At 50.0% G+C, this 12,959-nt stretch overlaps 1 protein-coding gene across 1 annotated transcript; it reads left to right on the top strand.

The window, feature by feature from the left end:
* Positions 1-497: 497 nt before the first annotated feature.
* Positions 498-12,547, top strand: CILP (cartilage intermediate layer protein). The gene is made up of 9 exons (XM_065641597.1): positions 498-582; positions 2,218-2,338; positions 3,744-3,827; positions 4,751-4,804; positions 6,229-6,414; positions 7,537-7,851; positions 7,960-8,068; positions 8,530-8,687; positions 9,536-12,547. The coding sequence occupies exons 2-9, from the start codon at positions 2,281-2,283 to the stop codon at positions 11,857-11,859; spliced, it is 3,288 nt and encodes a 1,095-aa protein (XP_065497669.1). The 5' UTR covers positions 498-582; positions 2,218-2,280; the 3' UTR covers positions 11,860-12,547.
* The last annotated feature ends 412 nt before the right edge of the window (positions 12,548-12,959 follow it).

The raw sequence follows: 12,959 nt of genomic DNA, 5'->3' as shown, positions 1-12,959 counted from the left end.
CCTACAGCATCCTCTTTTGATCCCTGCCATAGCCAGTACCAGGGCAAAGGTGTCCCAGACCAGGCGAGAGCCAAAAAATCGTCCCCAAAATTCATTGCACCCCACGCCTGTACACTGCGTTTCCATCTTCAATGCCCAGCAGCACCTATTAGGGATCTGGACCCAGGGCGAGCCCCTAAAGGTGCTGTGCAAGGATGCGGTACGCACACCGGGATGCAGTACCCACGTCGAGACATGATACCCACACCGTTCTGTGGTACCCACAGCAGGATGCGGTGCCCACACTGGGATGCGGTGCCCACCCCATGCCCTGCCCTGTCACTGCCAGCACCCTGCCACGCTGTGGCATCTCTCCCAGCCCTGGCAGCTGCTGTTTCGCCAAGGGTTTGTGTTTACCATCACCTTGTTAAGGGATTATTCAGCCCGCGGTTTCCTCGCTCGCCCGATCTGTTTGTGCTCGGCAGCCAGTGGCTCGCTGCCATCCCCTAAGCTACACGCCGGGCTATATAAGTGACCTCGCTGCCTGGGCTGCGGGGAGGCTCGCGCACAGTCCGGCTCGGCGGCGGCACAGGGGAGGTTTCGGTAAGCTGCAAACTCTCTCTCTTCTTCCCAACCAGCTGCAAATCCCTTAACCCACGGCTGACAATCGCTCGCCTCACCCCCAGACCGCAGCTCGGCTGGCGGCTCCGCAGCGAGAGGACGAGACTCTCCTTAATTGTGGTTTTTATGGGGTTTTTGTAAGAGGAAAAAAAAAACCAACAACCAACCCTGCTGAGTTTTACCCGTTCGTCGCAGCTCAGGGTTATGTAATTTTGCTGTGTTATTAAGGCGGCATAATTAAGAGAGGCTGTGATTGCAGGCGAGGTGAAAATTAATTGATGGGCAGATGAAGGCGCAGAGGCTGTGGGCTGGAAAACATCGGTGGGGACATGGCTCTCCACGTCCTGTGTCCCCGCTGACAGGTTTGGGGCAGGGTTATGGGGACAGTGGAGTGGGTGGTTCGGGGAGGGGACGGGGCTGTTTGATCTCCCCCAGCCCCTGCCAGAGAGGGGACACAGGCAATGCTGAACCCTTCCCATCACTGGGATCTGGCCACTTGAACCCCCTCTTTCCCAGCACCGTGTGTCCCAGGGAAAGAGGGACACCAGCACCGAACTGGTCCCAGCCAGCTCCTAAAATAGCTGCCAAGTGGGAAACAGGCTTTCAGGCTAGATTAATTTTTCTTGGTTACTGTCTGGCTGCGAGTTCACAACCCCACCGTAAGCCCACAAAACACCGCTCATGTGTTGCTTGTTATTTTTGCTTGACTGGGATTTGCTGAGCTGTAATCAAAGTATTTCCCAGTGCCACATTCCCCAGTCTCAGAGGGGGTGGTTAATACCGCTTACAAATAACGGGGTGTTCCCGCTGCTGGCTGCTCTTTGTCAGCCTCTTTTTATGGGTAAAGTGAGGCACTGAAAGGCTGAGGCAACATTTCCCTCCCCCCAGGTTCATTAATTTGGAGTGTACAAAATAAAGCACCTGGATTTCCAGCTGATAGCACTTGGGGTAACACCAGCTCCATGGGTACCTTCAGAAATTTAATGCTTGACGCTGCAGGGCTGAGGAACTCGCTTAAAAACAAAATCTGAAGTCAGTGAGTTGGGGAAGAGCAAGACAAAGCCTCACTCTCTCAGCTCTGCGTGCAGAAAAAAAGGAAAATATTTGGCTTCTTGCTCACATTTGCAGCAAAGGCTTGGCTTGTGCATGGGGTTTTCCGCTTCCAGAGCCACTCGGGAGCCTCCCCCCTCCCCGTGCTCCCGGGATGTGCTGGGATAAGATGTGATCCTTGCGCTGAGCCCAGCGCACAGGCAGAGGGCTGGGGGGATGAAGATGTTCCTGCTGATGGGGGCAGAATGGAGGGCCCGTGGGCTGCAGGAACATCCCTGCAGAAGTATTTAAGCCGTTAAAAGACACTTTAAGGAGATGTCATTCCAAAGCAGCGCTCTGTAGAATAGATTTGGGCTCAGATGTGATGGTGAGAAGCAGAGGGGATGCGAACGCAGATGCAGAGCCACTGCTGCTCCCCTCTTGGGGGGTAAGCGTGGGGCTGCCGCGGGTGGGCAGGGAGTAAAAGCAGCCCCGCAGCATGTTTTGGGCTGGTTCAGACTGGGAGAAGCTCCCTGAAGGCGGCAAGACCCTGGTTGAGCCTCAATGCAGCCGGGCTTGTCTCCGCAGGTCCGGGGAAGGCACGGGACGGCTGTGGGTGCTCCAAGAAGCCCCTGCTCACCTCTGGAGATCATGGTCACCGCAAAAGGATGGATCCTCTTCCTCTTTCTGGGAGCCACGTCCATTTTAGGTGAAGGTTTATCGTTTCTATTCCCATCACCACACTGCCACTTGCCCACTGGCACGATGGCACATCCGCTGGCGGCCACTGAGCCAGCAGACACGGGCTTGACACCGATGTCTCTGGGTCAGTACAGTCTTCACCCAGCCAAATGACTTCCAGATGAGGGCTGGTGCCCATCCTGCCCGCAGAGCATGGGCAAAGCCCGTCTGCCAGCCTCTGGGTGACCAGGGTGATCAGACTGGCCGTGCTGCGACCATCCTCAAGTTGCACCAGGAAAGGTTCAGATTGAATATTAGGAAACATTTCTTCATGGACAGGGTTGTTGGGCATTGGAACAGGCTGCCCAGGGCAGTGGTGGAGTCACCATCCCTGGAGGGGTTTAAAAGATGTGGCTCTTAGGGAGATGGATTAGTGCTAGATTCAGGCTATGGTTGGACTCGATCTTAAGGGTCTCTTCCAACCAAATGATTCTATAGTTTTATGATTCCGTGATCCCTGCCTCCTGTCCCTGACACCCCATGCCCACACCCCAGCTCCCATCCCCGCTCCCCTCTGCTCTGAGCAAACCCCCCTCGATCAGTGCTGTGTCCATCTCCCGAGCACAAACCAGTCCCAGCACCGAGCCGAGCCCTCAGGAACCAGCGACGCGGCTCTTCTCTAGGAGAAGATGCTCAGGAGCAGCCGGATTTGCTGGCAGGGGTGGGTTGCACGTACCAAAGCACTGAGTGATAAGCAATCTCCCCCTCCACGCCGGCGGGTGTTGTGCAGAAAACACGTTTGCAGGTTCTTTGGGTTTGTTTTCCAGGGCTATAGAGGAATTTTGCCCTGAAGTGCTCTGGCCAGACGCCCAGGGATAGGAACGGGGAAAGTCAGTTTGTCGCTGGGGAGGTGCCCAGAAGCTCCAGTGAGCCCCTGGGAGCTGGGCAGCTTCAGGCTTAACTCCCCAGTTTAAATGGCACCAGTCCCAGTAAGCACCCTGGGAACCAGTCACAACCAGCAGCTCCCCCCAGGGAGCTGGGGGGGACCATAAACCAGTTTATGTCCCCTGGTGACGACCAACCTCATCCACCTCAGGTTCACTTCTCTCCACACAGGGAAAGGCAGGATATATTTTATATCTCCAGCTATAAAATGATTATTTGATCCCAGCTGCTCCAACACAGAAAGCACCAAGAAAGGGGTTTTTTGATGCTAAGGGAAATGGCAAATTTGCCTCATCCCCGAGCAGCAGTGACATTGTGGGACATCTCTGTCACACACTTCACTTGGTGTCTCCTGTACAGCTCCCACAGCTCTAATCAGCCACAATCCAAAGAGAAACCTAAAAACCAGACCTTAAGGGATTTGGGATCCTTGACTCTAATTAATTCATTATTAATCTAATTTAATCTCTAATTTATTGACCCCTTAGGTCAAAGGCTTCTGAAACCAGCCCTCAGCAGGATCCAGATAGGACAGAAAACCTTCAGCCCGCTGGTGATGCTCAGCTTGGAGAGTAAGTTATTTCCTTCACTGGGACAAGGGGCGTTCACACGCGTATTCTTTTTTTCAGCCTTAATTTACAACCTAAACAATATTATTTGAGTAGATGAGGACATTTAGGCAATGGAATAAATGTTAATCACCCACGAGCTCCTGTAGGGTTTTGGCTATCGCTGACACACGCTGTTGGCTCCTCTCCTGGAAAAGTGAAGGTCAAGTGCATGAGCACAGCCCCGAGTCCCGCGGGAGGCACGCGCGGCCCCTTGCCGGGCTGGGAGAGCCCAGGGATGGGCAGAGACATGTCCCGACCTGCCTGTCCCCATTGCCGGGGCAGTTTGTGACACCGTTGCTTTAGGATTACAGCCCATAGGGTGTTAATTACCTGCTCTGCTCGTTAATCCCCAGGAGATACCCCGACCCCTTGAGCTTTACTGCCCAGGTTTCAGGATTTAAATTCCAGGAGGTGCTGAAAGGGCTGGATGTGCTGATGCCGTAGCCGAGGGATTAGGGGACTTTCCCAGCCTCCCGTCCCACGCCCAGCAGCTCTCTTAGCCACTGGGGAACATCGAAGCACCAAAAAGATGGACACTTGGAGAAGTCCCCTCCACCCACTGAGAGGTATTTTTAGGAAAACTACCATGAAAATTTTTTTCCCCCCCTCAAAGCACAAGGCACGATGCTGGGGCTTGCAAAGCAGGGGGTGATTCCTGCTTCTCTACGGAGAAATAAAGCAAAATTTTGAGGTTTTGACCTATGACATTGAAAACTAAAGCGCCTGCCCTTGGCAGCAGTGAGCTGTAAACTCAGTTTTTGCCTTCAGGAGAGCATGAGCCAGACCTACTGGGGTTGAGCAGTTGGGCCAGCAGGAGGGATGGGTGCTTGGGCAGCGTGCACGCAAACCCTGCCCAAATCACCCCACACATCCTCTACCCATAGGTACAAGGAGCAGCTCTCGCCGGGGGAACCCAACCTTCACCTACGCCAGACGCAGTATGTTCCTGCCAGATGGTGCCCCTGTCCCTCTCCCGGTCCCCGCCAGCACTCGACCCCTCAGCTTCTCTTTCTGCTTTCTGCTTTTTTTGCTGTTGAGGTGCTACCCAGAGCCGTATAATGCCATTTTCCTTCACAGGACTGTCCTCCCTTACCACCCGCCCTGCAGACTGAAGAAGCTGATCCCAAACAGGCTTAGGATCTTACTGAGATCCCACTTCAATTTGTTACACGTTAAATTTTTGCTTGGGGCAAGTACAGACAGGCTTGTATCCTAGGACAATACCATGTCCCAAAGTCCACCTCTCCCTGCCTCCCCGAAATTAATAAATAAGGTTTATGGATGTGCCACTCGGGATGCTGAACTAGAGATACTGACATGCCAATAGGTTTAAAAACTCACCCAAGTGCTTGCTCCAAATCAGACATGATGCTCCCATAACTGCTCTCATTTAAATTATCTTTTCCAGCCACCTGGTTTTGGAAGCCAGGGGTTCATTTTGGACCATCACTACTGAAACAGTCCAGCCATGTGTCCGTCTGTCTTTCTAGGAAATAACCCAACCTGGGTTATTGCAAATTGGGTAGAAGATTAGGTGTGGGAGATGACACGGCACACATCTCCAAGAAACCTCATTTTTTAGGAACTTTAGTCACAGGCACATCCTCATAAACATTATTAGAACATGGTCATTAAAAAAATAAACCCAAACCACAGGCTTGGTGGGGGATCTCATCCATTCAAAGCAGCTTAAATTAATACCATCTACTAACCCGGTTAAAGAGATTCCTTTAAAAATCTAACCGCATATTAAACTCTCAATAAACCTACTTTGTGTTTTACAAATCAGCTGGCCTCTAACATGCTCAGCCTGCTCGGTAGCATCTTAGGCTTCTGTTTTGCACACAGTAAAAATGGTGCTCGCAATAGGACACACGCTTCCCCTATAGAGAACATATGTTGGAGTATGGTTAAAGACATTCAACATGATCATATTGACAATTTTACCTCCTTTTTTCTTTTCTTTTTTCTTTTTTTTTTTTTTAATTTAACCACTTTTGAAATGCAGGCGAGCGTTGCTCCTCAAACAGCATTTAAATGACAATGTGCATCTGATTTCCTTTAAGCGAAAGTTATTCAAGACTAAGCATGAGCTGCCTGCACTTTGCTCCCCTCAAGTTTATCTTAATCATCCTGAATAACAGTAGCCTGCGGGGAATTAAGTCAGAAGCCTTCAGATGCTTTCTCATGCTTTATTTCCCAGCTCCCTGAATGTGCTTTGAGTTAGTTTAACCCATGTGGTGCATAATATCCAAATGCATAGTCTGAACTATATTGAAGCTGCTAAGAAACCAATTGCCAGTTTTTGGGCAGCCGTATATGTAACATGCACCTTAGTAACACACCCCTGATGTTATTCAAGGTCCGCTGGTGCAAGATCCAAAAAGGTTTTTGTCTCCATGGTCGAAATGGAGCGAATGCTCGGGGAAGTGTGGCCAAACAGGCGTGCAGAAGCGTACCAGATCCTGCCTCGCTGAGCACCTCTGGGGCGTGCACTGTAACGAAGCAACGGAGGAAGGGCGGCTCTGCATCGGACACGATTGCTCAGGTGCTCCAATAACATCACTCACGGGCAGGGGATGATGTCCTGATCTCACTGCTGTGTAGGCGTCATGCTCCCTTCACTGTTGTTTTGCTCTCTCTTGCCAGAATTTCACAATGCCGGTGCCCTTCCTGAGCAGGGCTGGGAAGTACTAAGGGACTTGATAGCAAAAGAGCAAGATAAGGGGGAAATCCAGATACAGGGAATCATCACAGACCCATAAAGATCCTGGGGATAGAGGAAAAAAATCTCATTAATCTTGTTATAACAGCAGCGATTGCGAGTGACTGTCTCCAAGCAATCAGCCCCAGGAAGGAGAAGAGTTGGGAATATTGAATTGCCACAGCCCCTGCTGAAGGAGCTTGTAATTAATCATATTATTCTTATAATCCCCTTTTAAATAAATCATTCTGAAAACAGTCCATGTTTTCTCCAGGAAAATTGTTTCAGATTTTCCCTGATTTTTGCCATTTTTTCCAGCTACAAGAAAATTATCAGGTAGCTGCTGTACAGGGATGCTCTGTGATTGTAAAAGGAAGGACCCGAGCCCTTGCCTTGGGAAGAGACAGATTATTTAGGATTAATCACTATAGGTAATGAAAATGTTTCAGAATCACTGTTTGGGAGACTATTCATTAAACCCATTAGATAGTGCTCATTTGGCAATTAACTTATGTCTTGCCTGAGCCAGGATACCATCGAAAACGGGGAGACAGCTTTTAATATAAGAACAAAGTTGTGATGTTTGGGTACAAGTTGGTAACAAAAACCTACAAAGTTTAAGGCATTTGGATTGGTAATTTTGCCATGGTTGAGCTAAGAGCACACATACTGATCTGGATTCAAGTTCCCCCAAAATTCAGCCCTTTGGGGAAGGTAAATAACAGTTCCCAGTTGTAATTATATCCACGTGGCTGCTTTCTACTAATTGTCAGGTTCAAAACGACATCATCCCTATGTTTCTAACGCACAGCTGTTGATAATCAGTAAAAATATGTTTTGGATACAATTTATTGTTTATGCGGTATCTGCCTTATTGCATCTAAATTAAAAGCAGACGTGAGACCGTGCCGTGAGCATTACGGGGACTTGGGGCTGGTTTCTGACCCACGTTACCTCTTCTTGCAGTCTGCAACCTCACCTGCCCCATGGGCCGCGTCAACGCCGACTGCGATTCCTGCATGTGCGAGGACGTGACACTGCTCGGGAAGGTCTCTCTCGAGGACGGGTCACCCGCTGTCGATGCCCGGGTCTACCTGCAAGCCGAGAAACTCAAGTTGTTGACAACAGCCGATAACAGGGGCATGTTTAGGATCCCAGGGGTTTGTCCTGATGGCAAAAACACCCTTAAAGTAAAGAAAGCTAAATATGCAACAGCGACTGTCACCGTGCCGGAGAGCAACTGGAGAAACTTGGCGATTCAAGTACAGCTGCACCGATCAGGTAGCCCCAAAGAGGGGGGAAACATAGGAGGCTTTATGCAGTGATCAGAAATAAATTGTGATTTTAGGAGGGGAAGAGTAACAGGATGGTCTTTTCCTCCTCCCACAGGCAAACCCTACATTTTGAGGAGCCCCGACGACAAAGCCAGGAGAGTGGGACAGAGCGTGGCGCTTTGCTGCGATGCCCTCGGGAACCCAGCCCCTGACCGCTACCTCTGGTAAGGAACTCGAGTTTGATCAGGCAGAAGTCTTGGCTGTTCCACAAACTCAATTTTTATCTCCTTACCATCTCCATAAAGTCGGGGTTTTTTTAGCTATAAAACAGCTAAATACACCAAGAACCGATTCCTGCAAATGATGGTTTCCTTGAGATGTGCAGAGCTGGTGCTTCTTGCAGGTGCAGTAATTTCATCTGCCAAGAGACTTACTGGAAAAATACACAAATAAGAGTTTGAAAAACCTCAGCAGGCATGACTGGCAGCTCCGCCTGTCTGCCAACTGCCCAGCAGCCACATCTCAGTACTAGTAAGGGAAGAGAAATAATTTTTGGATGATGCCCCCTAGCCAGGCTATAAATGGGGAAACTGAGGCAAGAGGTCTGGCAAAATCCAGATGCAGGATTAGGCTGTGGCTCTGCTCTGGCCAGGAGGTGAACCTCTGTCCCCTTAACTGCCTCTAGGTATCACAACGGCTCGCTGCTGGATCCCTCCTTATACAAATATAAAAACAACCTGATTCTGAAGAACCTGAACAGAGACCAGGCTGGAGAGTATTTCTGCAAGGCCAGCAGTGCCGGGGGGTCAGTGAAGTCTCAATCGGCCAAACTTGCTGTCATAGGTAAGAGAAAATGTTCTCGATGCTCTGCAAGCAGCTGGGGCATCGGCAGTGTGCAGAAACCAGAAACTGTGACACATGTGGGAAAGAAAAGTTGCAAAAAAAATATTTGGGGTTTATTTCATGCATCCGTTAGCAGATAAGCTTGCGTGAGCTGGTTATGAACCAGATGCTCTCTCCAAACTAGAGCTCTGGATTGCAGGTGACCTGCCAAGCTCAATCTGCTGCTTTCAGCAGATTTCTCGCTGCACTTGCTGCCTGACATGTGAATATTTCTGTTTGGTTAGGTTTTTTGTTTTGTTGTTTTAAACTTTGGGACACATTTTAGTTTGTCTTTAGCCAAAAAGCCAGGCAGCTGCAGAATCATAGAATCACAGAACAGTTTGGGTTGGAGTGGAGCTTCAAAGCTCATCCAGTCCCATGCCTGCCATGAGCAGGGACATCTGCACCAACTCAGGTTGCTCAGAGCCCCATCCAGCCTGGCCTGGGATGTCTCCAGGGATGGGGCATCCACCACCTCTCTGGCCAACCTGGGCCTGGGTCTCACCATCCGCTGTGTAAAAAATCTATTCCTCATGTAGAACATTTAGCTGAGGGGGGGGTGGATGGCAGTGGTGGGTGAACAGGAGCTGGGACACTCCGACCAGGTACCTACAGTTAAAGCTGAGCACCTGCTTCACCAAAACGGAGGCCAGATGAATTCGGCTAACCAAAATCTTGCAAAACATCTGGTTTATGGCTGTGAAAACCTCCCTGTTATTGAAGCAATGTTTAGCTCTGAGGGTTTCAGACCACAGAGCAATGACTGTACAATTATTTCCTGCTGCTCATTAAGAAATCCTATTTAACAGGAAGACAAGAGGCAGCCTGCAACTCTCAACCCCAAAGCCACCTCATCCGGCTTCCACACGACTGCTTCCAAAAAGCAACAAACTCCTTCTACTACGATGTGGGCAAGTGCCCAGCAAAGACCTGTGCTGGGAAGCTGGATAAGGGACTCCGGTGCAAGGACAACGTCGCCTACTGCTGCGGGGTGTCCAAGATGGAAACCAGAGACATCTCCTGCGACGGGTACAAGCTCCCCACTAAAGTCGTCGTACAATGTGGCTGCAAAAAATGCACCGAGACCAAAATAACAGTTCGAGGCAGAGCCACAGCAGCAGATAACGGTGAGCCACTGAGGTTTGGCCACATCTACATGGGGAACAAAAGAGTAAGTATGACCGGCTACAAGGGAACCTTCTCCATCCAAATCCCGGCAGACACGGAGAGACTGGTTCTAACTTTTGTTGATCGGCTGCAGAAATTTGTGAACACAACAAAAGTTCTGCCTTTCAAGGAAAACGGAGGCGCTGTGTTTCATGAGATCAAGCTCCTAAGAAAGCAAGCCCCTGTTACACTGGAATCAACTGAAACCAATGTCATTTCTTTGGGAGAAATGGAAGAAGATGATCCAATTGCTGAATTAGAAATTCCTCCCAATGCATTTTACAGGAAAAATGGAGAAGCCTACAGAGGCAAAGTGAAAGCCAGCGTGACATTTCTGGACCCAAGAAACATCTCAACTGCCCCCGTGACACAAAGTGACCTGAACTTTGTAGATGAGGAAGGAGACATATTCCCGCTTCGCACGTACGGCATGTTTTCCGTGGACTTCACGGATGAACAGGGCACCGAGTCTCTTAATGCAGAAGAAGTGAAGGTTCATTTGGATGCTGCTCAGGTCAAGATGCCAGAGCACCTGCAAGAGATGAAGCTTTGGTCTCTGAACCCAGAGACAGGATTATGGGAGGAAGAAGGGGACTTCAACCTTGAGAAAAGCAGACGACGCAAAAGGGAGGAGAGAACGTTTTTGGTTGGGAACATGGAGATCAAAGAAAGGCGGCTTTTTAACCTGGACGTCCCAGAGAGCAGACGGTGCTACGTCAAAGTCCGAGCCTACAGAAGCGAGAGGTTCCTGCAAAGCGAGCAGATCCAAGGGGTTGTGATTTCTATTATAAACACGGAGCCAACACCGGGGTACTCCTCCAACCCCAGAGCCTGGGGCCGTTTTGACAGCGTGGTCACCGGTCCCAACGGTGCCTGTGTGCCCGCCTTCTGCGACGAGCAAAACCCCGAGGCCTACGCAGCTTATATTTTGGCGAGCATGGGGGGTGAAGAGCTCGAAGCTGTGTCCTCTGCTCCCAAACTCAACCCTAACGCTATCGGGGTCCCACAGCCGTATCTCAACAAGCTCAACTACAGGAGAACAGACCACGAGGACTCCAGCACTAAGAAAACAGCGTTCAGCATTAACATGGCCAAGCCAAGCCCTAATTCCCCAGAAGAGAACAACGGCCCTATTTATGCCTATGAAAACCTAAGAGAGTGCGAGGAAGCTCCACACAGCGCTGCTCACTTCAGGTTTTACAGGATAGAGGGAGACCGCTATGACTACAACACCGTTCCTTTCAGTGAAGACGACCTCATGAGCTGGACCGACGACTACCTGGCATGGTGGCCCAAGCCCATGGAATTTAGAGCCTGCTACATTAAAGTAAAAATAAACGGACCCCAAGAGGTGAACATAAGGTCTCGGAACATGGGTGGGACGCACCCGCGGACCATTGGCAAGCTCTATGGCATCAGGGATGTTCGCAGCATCCGTGACCCCACGCAGCCGGACGTGTCAGCAGCCTGCCTGGAGTTCAAGTGCAGCGGCATGCTCTTTGACCAAGACCGCGTGGACCGCACGCTCGTGAAGGTGGTTCCCCAAGGCAGCTGCCGCCGAGAGAGCGTCAACAGCATGCTCCACGAATACCTGGTGAACCACCTCCCCATGGCTACCAACAACGACTCCAGTGAGTACACGATGCTGGCTCCTCTCGACCCGCTGGGGCACAACTATGGCATCTACACCGTCACTGACCAAGACCCAAGGATCGCCAAGGAAATCGCCCTGGGCAGGTGTTTCGACGGCACGTCCGACGGCACCTCCAGAACCATGAAAAGCAACGTTGGCGTTGGGTTGACTTTCACCTGTTCGGAGAGGAGTGCAGCGGAGCAAAGCATCTTCCAGTCCCAGAGGAACTCGGGCCAGCAGTCCATCCTGGTTCTGCCGGGGGAGAGCCCCGCGTACGGACGGCAGCCAGCGAGTCGCCGAATCCCCCAAAGCAGGATCCCGACGAGAGGTTAACATTCTCCCTCATACTAGAGCTGTATAGGAGCCTCGGTAAAGTTGCTCGCACTTGATTAAATACAATTTGAAAGTAACATCTACCTGCTAATAACCTAATTCAAAGCTGGTAGGTGTCATTATTTTTGAGACATAATTAAGGTGCACTTTTTTTTTTCCCCACCAGAAAGGAAAGACGTAAGGCAAAAAAACTGGGGCCAGTAGCAGTAGTGGGTTCATGTCTTAATAAATGCATCCAAAATCTTCTTTCTGCCTGACATTAAACAGCTTCACATGATAGCATAAAGGGAAGACTAAACACATAATTCAATTAAGTCATGTACATAAAACATTCTTCTGTCCTGCATCTGCAGACTGCCAGCCCAAGTACCTGTACAGTAGTTAGTCACACAAAAATGACTAAACTGATTTCGTCATACTGAATGCAACTGCAAGGTTTTGTACTTGAAATGTAAGTATTTTATTTATTTCTAGCTTGTTTTAGAATGACTGTATTCAAGCTAAACTACCAGAAGCTGCATTTCTAAGAACTCACATGGTCAACAGCACAGAGAAGCCATGTGGATTTATTTGTAGGCTCCATACGGATAAAACTACAGTTTTCTCTTGCTTCTTGCATTCTTTGCCAAGAAAATCCATGCTCTGTGATAGGGTAGGTTAATAAAAAGTCATTTTGTAACTTTGACAATGCTACATTGCTTTTGTGTTTTACACACCCAAGTAAACCACTCGCAGAGCTGACCAAAGAATAACTCACGAAATTTCACCTCTCTGTTTGCAAACAGGTCACAGCTTCATCAACGCGAGACTGATCCCGGAGATGGGCAAGGGGTTTGGTGGGTACCTGGTGCTCCCTCAGGTCCAAGGCTTGGCCATGGCATGCTGCGGTCAGGGAATCTGCCCCCTGCTTGAGATATGAAGAGTCTGTGATAATGCTGGGAGAAGCGGAGCAGAAGGTCAGGGCAAGGGATGAACTAAGGAAGCAGCAGCAGCGCTCCCATAGTGGGATAAGATGGGGGGAAAGAGGGCTGGGAACCTGAGCTTCAAGGATTATAGGAAACCAGGCAATAAAGAGCTGGACTGGGAGATGCAGGGACAGG

Source organism: Caloenas nicobarica, chromosome 10 (assembly GCF_036013445.1).
Source record: "Caloenas nicobarica isolate bCalNic1 chromosome 10, bCalNic1.hap1, whole genome shotgun sequence".
In the NCBI taxonomy this organism is placed as follows: Eukaryota; Metazoa; Chordata; class Aves; order Columbiformes; family Columbidae; genus Caloenas; species Caloenas nicobarica.
Note: the sequence above shows the minus strand (reverse complement) of the source record. Positions and strands in the feature narration are given on the sequence as shown.